The sequence below is a fragment of the Amblyomma americanum genome, chromosome 1, assembly GCF_052857255.1.
Source record: "Amblyomma americanum isolate KBUSLIRL-KWMA chromosome 1, ASM5285725v1, whole genome shotgun sequence".
Classification (NCBI taxonomy): domain Eukaryota; kingdom Metazoa; phylum Arthropoda; class Arachnida; order Ixodida; family Ixodidae; genus Amblyomma; species Amblyomma americanum.
In genome coordinates, this window is record NC_135497.1 from 127,762,355 (window position 1) to 127,772,871 (window position 10,517).

At 53.3% G+C, this 10,517-nt stretch overlaps 1 protein-coding gene across 1 annotated transcript; it reads left to right on the plus strand.

Moving 5' to 3' along the window:
- Positions 1–224: 224 nt before the first annotated feature.
- On the plus strand, positions 225–1,837 carry LOC144113646 (uncharacterized). Its single transcript, XM_077646838.1, has 2 exons — positions 225–332; positions 1,709–1,837. The coding sequence occupies exons 1-2, from the start codon at positions 225–227 to the stop codon at positions 1,835–1,837; spliced, it is 237 nt and encodes a 78-aa protein (XP_077502964.1).
- The last annotated feature ends 8,680 nt before the right edge of the window (positions 1,838–10,517 follow it).

A 10,517-nucleotide genomic window follows, 5' to 3' on the forward strand; every position in this document is an offset into this window, starting at 1 on the left:
TATTCGAAAAGCAGAACCACGGCCCGAATAGCAGCCCTTGCGAGGATGTAGCCCTTGAGTAGCACTGCACGCACTGAATTCTCGTCCCTGGTTAACGAGGCTTCGTGTACCCGCATCGCAGCGTTCCACCCCCAGCCTGTGTGCCAATGGGTACAGTGTCACGGCTCTCGCTTGCCGTCCAACGCCCTGCCCGGCGGAGAAGACTGCGGAGAGTGTAGTTTCATATGGCGCGCGATGCACGGCGAGACTTGGTTCCGGGCAAGGTGGTGCCTTCCCCCGACTGCTGCTACGTGTCTTACGACGGTACCGAGCACAGCCACCAGGAATATCAGGTGCGCCTACTGTTCGTGCCGCTGTTCCTGCGTTTCTGCCTGTCATCCTTTCCCAATTAATCCCGTTGTGTCGATAGGCGATGCGGGCGGGATCTTTTTATTTATACTTTTTGCCCTCTCTAGCGTATGACAACCTTTCTAAGCTATAGCAAAACTGTGCTTTCACAGGTGTGCGTGGATTGTACTAGCTGTCCCCTCTGTATTCTGTTTATTACAACCCCTGACATGCATATTTCCTAAAATTCAACTCCCCCTTTAGTTTGTTTTTTTCTTTGGCGAGAGCAAATGCAAGCAAGAAATGCGTCGCAGAAAAGGCTTAGCGCATTCGATAGAACGCCTCATAGATGATGGTAGCCGCACTCGAGTCTTGGAGGTTCTGTCAACAGCCACTTTTCTTCGCTTTTCATAGCGAGAGACCGCGCGTTCGGCTACCTTTGCCGCTTTTGGTGTATGGAAACCCGCATGGCCATCGCAAGCCTCCTAAGAAGAGGAGGTGGCGTCAGCACGTGCTGCAAATCACGGTCGCGGTGGACTGCCATTTTCGTTCCCTCAAAACCACTTTTTTCAGGCGCCCGTGTGCTGTGCGATGTCAGTGGGCGTTAAAGATCCCCAGGTGGTCGAAATTATTCCGGAGCCCTCCACTGCGGCTCCTCTTTCTCCCTTTCTTCTCTCAGTCCCTCATTTATCCCTTCCTTACGACGCGGTTCAGGTGTCCGCCGAGATGTGAGACAGATACTGCGCCACTTCCTTCCCCCGGAAACAAATTATTTTATATATTATTATATTATTTTTATGCTGCGCGATCTCAGTGCGCACTAAAGGTGCCCAGGTGGTCGAAATTATTCCGGAGCCCTCCACTACGGCACCTCTTTCTTCCTCTCTTCTTTCACCTCCTCCTTTATCCCTTCCCTTACGGCGCGGTTCGGTTGTCCACCGAGATATGTGAGACAGTTACTGCGTTATTTCCTGTCCTCAAAAACCAATTTTCAATTTCAATTTTTAGCGGCCTTCGCAAACATTCGCAGCAGAGAATTAGCGGTTGAAAGATGATGAATACGACGATGTGCAAAGCACAGCGCGACACGCTACCAGTTAAGCATGCGGCGCGATAGACTGAGGTGATGGTCGAGTGGTCTAAGGCAGCGGGAAGCGAAGCCCTCTTTGAGCCGCCGCCGTTTCAAATCCCGCTCGGGACTAAAGTTTGTTCCGCTGGATACCAATCGGACGGAAAGGTTCGGAATATTATGGATAAGTTCTCCCTCAAGTTCGGCTTCAGGTTCGGATGATGACCGCATTAATTTGCCCAGAATTGGAGCTAGATGTATTTGATGCTTTGAAAGAAAGGTTGATTAGTCGGTTTTGCTTCTCTCTGCCAGGCGCTGGTCACTAACGGCACACCGATGGCTTGGGTACCGGCGGTGGGCGGTTCCGTGCCTACCGGAGCCATCCAGGGTGGCAGCTGCTCCTGCGGGGAGCCGCTCTACATCGGGCGAACATTCCATTGATCTCGGAACCCTTCCGCCGGCTTGTAATAGACACAGTAGGCCCTTTGCCTAAAACGAAATCAGGCTATAAGTACTTGCTTACTATGCTATGTCCCGCCACAAAATTTCCCGAAGCAATTCCGTTGAAGGACTTGAGCTCCACAGAAATAGTTTACGCCCTTTTGTCAGTGTTCGCGAGAATAGGATTTCCGGCCGAAATCCAAGCCGATCAGGCGACGGTCTTTACAAGCGCCTTGACGACCACATTCCTAGAAAGATGCTGAATAAAACTGTTACACAGCTCGGTGTATCATCCGCAGTCCAACAGTGTAGAGAAATGGCATTCGGTGCTGAAGCCGGTGCTACGCGCTTTTTGTTATGAGCATAAAGCAGACTGGGAGGATTGTCTGCCGGCCACACTTTCGCTTTACGAACAGTCCCCCACGAAGCTACGGGGTTTACGCCGGCAGAACTCGTGTACGGAAGAGCCCTCCGCTCTCCCCTTCGAATGCTGAGAGAAATGTGGGAAGGGACAGGAGAGAACCAGACAGTGGTTGAGTACGTGCTTCAGCTAATGGACCGCCTTAACAACACAAGGGAATTAGTAAATCGAAATATGAAAGCTGCCCAGGAGGCCGCCAAGGTCTATTATGACAAAAACGCGCGCTTTCGAGGTTTCACCGCGGGCGATCGCGTGATGATCCTCCGTCCATCCAGAAAAAAACAAGCTGGAAGTTCACTGGGATGGTCCAGTATAAGTGTTGCAAAAACTTTCGGAGACGAATTACGCGCTAAGGGTTCCAGGCAGGGGAAAGCAGGTGAGAATCTATCATTGCAATCTGATGAAGCCGTTCGTGGAACGCAGCGGGATCGTCAATCTGACTCTAAATGAACCAGAAGAGTTGGACAGCGAGAGTCAGGGTTGGAAGAGAGGTGCGGACGCTAGTGACAACGTGGAGAACATTCTGGCTCACTCCGTAAATGCAGATTTCCTAAGCGGGACACAGGTCGACACGCTAAAGCAGTTGTTGAGCGAATTCGCTGACCTATTTAGCAGTCGCCCGGGAAAGACACACCTCCTGACACACGAAATCGAGCTCACCTCTGATGAGCCGGTACGGTCGAAACCCTACAAGGTATCACCGCGGCAAAAAGAAATAATGGACGCGGAAATTCAGCGCATGTTGGAGTTAGGGGTTGTAGAGCCAGCGGAAAGTGACTATACCTCACCGCTAATTCTTGTTGAGGCCCCAGGGAAAGATTCTCGTTCCTGCGTGGCTTATAGAAAGCTGAATGCAATTACCAGGGGTCAGCTATACCCGATTCCCAACATAGAGGAAATGATAGAAAGGGTGAGCGGAGCGAAATTCATTTCCACCCTCGATCTCGTACGGGGATATTGGCAAGTTCCCCTCTCAGAAAGCGCGAGCAGGTATGCCGCTTTCATCTCCCCAGCGGGCACCTTTCGACCCTTAATGCTTAGTTTTGGGTTGAAGAATGCCCCCTACAGCTTCTCGAAACTCATGGACATCGTACTGAAGGACATGCAGTGCTTTGCACTCCCTTATTTAGACGATGTGGCAATTTTTTTCGGAAACCTGGCAAGAGCATCTAGAACACCTAAGGACCATGTTTTCCAGTTTACGACAGGCTGGACTGACACTGAGGGCAGAAAAGTGTAGATTTGGTTGCGCACAGGTGACGTACTTGGGCCACGTTGTAGGCCAGGGAACTAGGAGCCCATCCGAATTAAAGATTGCCCCGATCACAGCATTTCCGCAACCACGGACGAAAACGGACATTCGCTCATTTTTGGGATTAGTTGGGTATTACCTGCGATATATTCCTAGCTACTCACAGCGGGCTAGTCCCTTAACTGACGCCTTGCGAAAGGGAGCACCTACTAACGTAAGTTGGGATAACCAAAAAGGAAACGCCTTCAAAAGCCTGAAGGAAGAACTCGTGTCCCGACCCTTGCTCAGGACCCCTGACTATGGGAAAGAATTCATAGTCCAGTGTGATGCCAGTGATAGAGGGCTGGGTGTTGTTTTAAGCCAAGTTGGCTACGACCATGAAGAACACCCAGTTCTGTACATCAGCCGCAAACTGACCAGTAGAGAGGAAGCGTACAGCGCTTCCGAAAAAGAGTGCGCGTGTTTAGTTTGGGCAGCGCAGAAGTTTCGTGTTACCTGTACGGAGCAAAGTTTGTATTTGAGACTGACCATTTTCCTTTAACGTGGCTGCGACAGATGTCCCCGAAAATAGTCGCTTGCTCAGATGGAGTCTGGCTCTCCAACAGTACAATTTCTCGGTGCGTTATAAGAAGGGGAAACTGCACGGAAATGCTGATGGCTTGAGCAGACTGATGTAAGCGGGAGAACTAAGAGGCATCTCCTCCTGTGTGAGTTTTTTTTTTTTACTTTGTTCCGAGTAATCCGGCTGTGGCAGTTTCAAAGGGGGATGTTTCGCGCTCAGTCGGCACAAAATTAAGGCAAATTTGAACACAATTTTTTTAAAGTGTATTGTTGTCTATGGAAGAAGCCTGGTGATTCTTTGGCGAAGTCCGAGCGCTTGCGGGTGGGGCAGTGCTTTGCTGTTTGGAATGTCCCACCTGCGCTTTCCTTTGTTGGTGGTGCTTCGGGTTCTGCCTTGGGGGCGATGATATTGCAATCCAAGGGACCAACACGGACGCCATCTCATCTCTTCCTGCCCAGCGGTCGTCAACGCTGGACATTCGAGATTTTTCGGACCGCGGAAGAGCTGTAAGGTTTCTGGCGACAGCCGGTGGTCTGATTCAGCTGCGTATTCGGCCCGGACACCTGCAACCGGGGTCACTGCACGGCGATAGGCATCTTGGTTCCCACGGCCGGTCCTCGCGTTGTTTATTGGATTCGAGACGGAGGATTCCACTGCCGTTTGTAAACAACATTGTTCCCGGAAGATCGACCGCGCGGCACGGAGGCAGTTAGCGACCGCCAGAACCGAGCAGGGGTGACTCACCCCTTCAACTGTGCCTGCTCGCCGGCGCCTCGCCCATTCGGACTTCCCGGAAGGCGTGTCCGACTTGACAGCATGAGAACTGTCGTTCGGACGCGAAGACAACGCTCTCTCTGGTGGGGGCGATTGTCCAGCGGCACCCTCTCTCTCCGGCGAGGCATGTGACGGGGGCGTGTCCCTATGTGGAGTGGTGTGTGTGTACGACAACGCAAGTTAGGCCACGCCCAACCTGGCGAAGACCTCCTCGAACCTGGGGAATCCTAGGGACCGGACCCTTTTTAAACCGGACGACGAGTGCCGTGAGGAAGGAATCCTCGATCATCCTCAGATCTTCTCAGATCCTCCGACCTTCCCCCATCACCCTCCAATGGGTTCCAAAATCTTGTAAAATATGTAAAATAAACCCCCTGTACAGTTTCCTTCATAACCAAGTCCGAAAACGTCATTCGGAGAAGGGACCTGCGGCGCTGAAAGTGTCAGCTCACTCAAGGACCCCTCGTCCCCAACACCAGCCTGCGAAAGACGCCGCTATCTGCATGCTAGCCTCAAGGATTGGATATCTTCTGTTCTCCACAACTCAAGACGTTAACCTCAGTCCCTGCGCGCTGTCCCTCGGTCTATAACAAGTCGACGACGCTTCAGGACTCTTATACCAACACCGGAGATGCTAAGAGAACGGCACCTACTCTATGCGAACGCGAGGGGCCACTTCGGCTGGAATCTTGCGACTGCCGAAGCCCAAGGCAAGGGAAAATTCCTTCGTCAACTGAGCGCTGCCATAGAACGTTCTCATCCGACGGCGGGATACTGCCCCCCAACATTTCATGTTAAGCAGCCACAGTCGCCCTGGAGCCGTCCCCTAACCCTCTGTGGCCCGTTGCTGAAAGGAGAAAGGCAAGTGCTTTTTAGCGGGACATCCACCCCACGTACAGCGCCAGCAGGCGTTACGCTACTCGCCGCTGCATCGCAGAGCGGATTTCAGTTGGTCCCGGTGCTGCAGCGACACTGAGATTTCACGCTTGACCGCCTACTTGTCATGCTCTGTAAGATCGAAACGCTTGCTCCTGAATATAACGCAGTGGGTCCTGGTCAGCATCAAGAGCTGGTCGTTATTCGAATCGATGATGGCTGTGGTGAAGGCGACTACCTCATGCAGCTGATATACCACAACGCTAACCTCGGAATCCCGGGTCTTGCTACTGACGCCATTCTTGATACGGCGCATCTCCTTATACAACATGGTGTTCGCGTCACCAAAGCAAAGGAAGCACTCACCGAAGCTGGAAACTTCCTAGGAGTTCAGCGAGAGCTCGTCCAAGCTGCTGCAGAGGCGCTAGTTCTTCCTGTACACAACGACGTTAATGAACATGGAGCGTTCACACCATCCGGCCTCCAAGGCGTCAGAGAAGACGAGGAAGAGCCTGAACACCTTCTGCTGGCTCTCGCCTAGCCCTCTCATGCCGGCCTAGCGACCGAGCTTCCTATTGGTGCGCTGCTGGGCGTCCATCCTTCGGGGTCCGTGCCATGAGAATACCGCGGTCCTCCCAAGGATTATGTCGTATTGTCAAGACTGAGCATGTATATCTGCACTGTAGGCAAAGGAACCAATTTAATCGGTGTTCTACAATGTTGCGCGCGGTTTCTTCGCCTTTTTATTTATTTGCTTAATCTGCCTCATTACCTGCAGGTGTGTGCATTTTAAACATACCGATTTATTAATTTCGGCATTCGGAATTGTTGGCAGATTCCTTAATTGTTACCTAAGTGATTTCGTCTGACTAGGAACTCTTACAATAAACTGGCTTTCCAGATGCAACGCTGCGGCATATATATCCCTCACCTCTGAACAAAGCTAAACCAGGCGGCGGCCAATAGCTGCAGTTGCTCAGTTTCAAAGTCCATCCCCTCAGCGCAAGGCTCCAATGACAGGCACCGTTAATCATGCCTGGTAGCAGCGCTCAGGTTTCGCTAGTTTTGAAGCATACAACTAGAGATAGCGGTGAAAAACTTTATAAAGTAGAGCAAGCCTTAATTGTTACATCCTAGTGATGGTATTGCTCTTGGATGCGTGTCGTGGCCGGAAGGTGATGCTTCTCAGCGACTTCCAAAGCCCAGTCCACTAGCTGCCGTTGGGCAGCCGGGTCAGAACTGGACACCCCAGCCTCCCATCGCTCGAGGTCTGTGATTTGCCAATCGGCTGGTGGAAGGAGCTCAGAGCAATAATGAAGAATGTGTGCAAAATCCGCTTTCGGAGCGCCGCAGAGGGTGCATACTGGCGTGAACAGCCCCGGGTGAACCAGGGCTAAGAGGGCAGGGGAGAGGAAGGTGCGGGATTGTAGCTGTCGCCACGTCACCTGCTGCAATTTAAGGAGAGATTTGTGCGGAGGGGGATACGTTAGCCGTTTCTCACGGTAGTGTAGAGTGATCTCGTGATACGCGACCATTCGATCTCGAGCGTCTCCCCAGACGTCGGCGGCTCCTGCTCGGCTGACGAAACCTCGAGCTAAAGAATGAGCCGCCTCGTTACCTGGGTGGCCGGCGTGGCCCGGCACACAGAGGAGCTGAATAGGTCGGGTAGGGGAGGGAGACCGGCTTAGAAGCCGGAAAGGGGGTTCGGAGATGCCGCCTTTCGCAAAGTTACGGGGCGCGGTCTTTGAGTCGCTGAAAATGTGGGTCGCCGATGTAGTAGCGATGGCTAAGGCTACGGCTGCCTCCTCCGCTTCCGCAGGAGTGGAGGCAATGACAGTGCCTGCCGTAATAGGGGTGTACGAAGTGGACACTACCGCCAGGGCAAAGGCGGAAGAGGAGGTGTAAGAGGCTGTGTCGACGTACACGCACTCCAGCTGTGCGCCATAGTGTTTGTGTAGGGCTGCAGCCCGAGCAGCACGACGAGCCGCGTGATGCTCGGGATGCATGTTTTTGGGGAGGGGATGAATGGTGATGGGGTCCCGTGTGCGGTGTGGGAGGGAGAAGGTGTGGGTATAATACCCAGGGGGTGTAGGCCAATGGCGTCAATGTGACGGCCGGCTAGGGTGGAGGAGAGCCGATCAAGTTGGGAAGATCGATGGGCCTCGGTGAGCTCGGCGAGGGTGTTGTGTACGCCCATCTTAAGAAGGCGTTCATTCGACGTGTGCTGGGGGAGGTTGAGGGCCGTCTTGTACGCCTGACGGATGAGGCAGTTGACTTTGTTCTCCTCTACTTGAGAGAGGAAGAGATAGGGCAGGGAGTATACTACCCGGCTAATCACGAAAGCCTGGATCAGGCGGCGGAGGTCGTGTTCCCGCATACCTCGTTGTTTGATAGCGATTCGTCTGATGAGGCGAACGGTTTGTTGAACGGTAGCAGTGAGCTTGGTGATTGTGGCAGTGTTCTTGTCATTGTTCTGGAGAACCATCCCCAGGATGCGAACTTTGTCTACCTCTGGTATGCGGGTGGCATCAATGGTGACATCGATGCCAGGTGGGGGAGTTTTGTCCAGTCTTCCCCGAGGGGGGCGAAGGACCAGAAGTTCCGATTTTGTAGGAGAGCATGCAAGGCCGACCTGATGGGCTTAGGAGGTCACCACATCTTCCCCCGCTTGTAGTGTCTCTTCAATGGTGACGACATTACCCGTGGAGGTCCACAGGGTGATGTCGGCATATAAAGAGTTTGAGAGGGCGGGAATGGCTGAAAGAGCCTTTGCCATGGGGATGAGAGTTATATTAAATAGAAGCGGGGAGAGTACCGATCCCTGAGAGGTACCTCGGCTACCGAGGGTGAAAACAGGGGAGGAGAGTGAGCCAAAAGTGATTTCAGCTGTGCGGTTGCGGAGGATGGCTGGGATGTACTGATGGGTACGAGTGCCGACGTGTAGGGACGACAGGGCGTCCAAGATGGCCGAATGATGTACATTGTCGAATGCCTGTTTTAGATCCAGGGCCAGGACCACGCGCGTGCGCCTCGTGTTTCGGGGGTGGAGGACGTCTTCTGAGATCTGAAGCATGATATCTTGGGTGGAGAGGTGGGGACGGAAATCAACCATCGTTGGGGGAAGAGGAAGTTGTTGTCCATGTGTTCCTGGAGGTCACCAAGGACGACGTGCTCAAAGAGCTTGCCGATGCAAGACGTAAGGAAAATGGGACGGAGATTCCTTATCTCAAGAGGCTTTCCTGGCTTGGGGATGAAAGTTATGGAGGCATGAGTCCACTGCGAAGGGAGGGTTCCCGTTCGCCAGCAGTGATTGAACAAGTCTGCAACAGCCTCCACGGACTGGCCGTCGAGATTGCGGAGCGCCTTGTTGGCGACAGCGCCGGGGGCGGTCGTGGTCCGAAGTTTTTGCATGGCCGCCCGAACCTCCGCCGAAGAGATGTCCGCGTCGATTCCCGGGTTGGGGTCTCCCGTGTACGGGGGTGGGAGGGGTGGTGGTGAGATATTGATCTTTGAGGGCTTGAAGTGCATCGTCTGAGAGAGGGAGCTGGTGCAAGATGCGTGTGACATGCTTGCGTTGGGCGGCCTTCGTGTGACCCGGGTCCAGGAGATATCTGAGAAGGGACTAAGTGTCTTTGAGGCCTAAATTGCCACTCATGCGATCGCAGACCTGTCCCCATTGTTGATGGGCCAGGTCGCGTGCATGTTTCAAAATCGCGTACGAGATGAGCGATACGGCGTTTGAGGGGCCGATTGTGCTTTTGATTGAGCCAGCGCCTTTGCAGGCTGGCATGTGCTTCCCACATGTGGAGGAGCCGGCTGTCAGCAGCCGACGTGTCCTCAGGTTCCGGAATGGTGGAGGTAGCGCGGGCGACATCGCGGTCCATTCAGAGAGGTCCGTGATGGTGTTCGGGGTTAAACGCCGAAGTTGGCGGAATTTGTCTCAATCCACCACCTGTGTCCCTCGTCGTTTTGGCGAGGTAATGGAAGAGATATTGACCTCTGTGGAAATGATATAATGGTCACTGCCAAAGGAGTGTGTCGTGTTGATCCATCGGCTGTCGCGAATGTGTTTGCTAATTGTGAGGTCTGGGCTGGTGTTGTGCTGAACACTGGAACCAATACGGGTGGGGATCGTGGTGTCATTCAAAAGGGAGAGGCCTTCGTCCTGAATGAATGACCACAGGGAGGTGCCTTTGCGACAGTTCTTGCGGTACACCCAACTGATGTGATTGGCGTTAAAGTCGCCCACTACCAACAGGGAGTTGTTCGAACTGATCGAGAGCGTCTTGCGGAAAGCCGCAAGAAGAGGGGCAGGAGGACCTTTTGGGGGGCTATAGAGATTGAGGATGAAGAGACTAAGTGACTTGCGTGTGGGAGGAAGAAGCTCCAGCAGGAGACCGTCTATGTCGTCTACCTCCAATGGGTGCTCTACCGCAGTGAGATTGCGATGTACGAGCGTGGCGACCCTGGTCTGTGGCTAAGTAGAAAGTTCGTATGCGGTGTAGTTTCGGAGCTTGACTGAGGTCAGAGTTTCCTGAAGCGCAATGACCGCGGGGGCGTCGCGGTTAAAGAGGGTTTGTAAGTAAAGCTGCAGGTTATCTCGCTTTGAGCGAAAACCCCTGCAGTTCCACTGCCACACCTCAATGCGTTGGGGTGTCGCAGCCATGTTGGGCAATGACGGAGAGAGCGCAAGATGCAGGGGATGGCGTATGACCTCTGGGGAAAGGCTCGTGAATCTTAGTTTGGAATTGCGCGACATTGGCCTCCAGATTGCTCTGGCGGGTTTTGAGCGCCG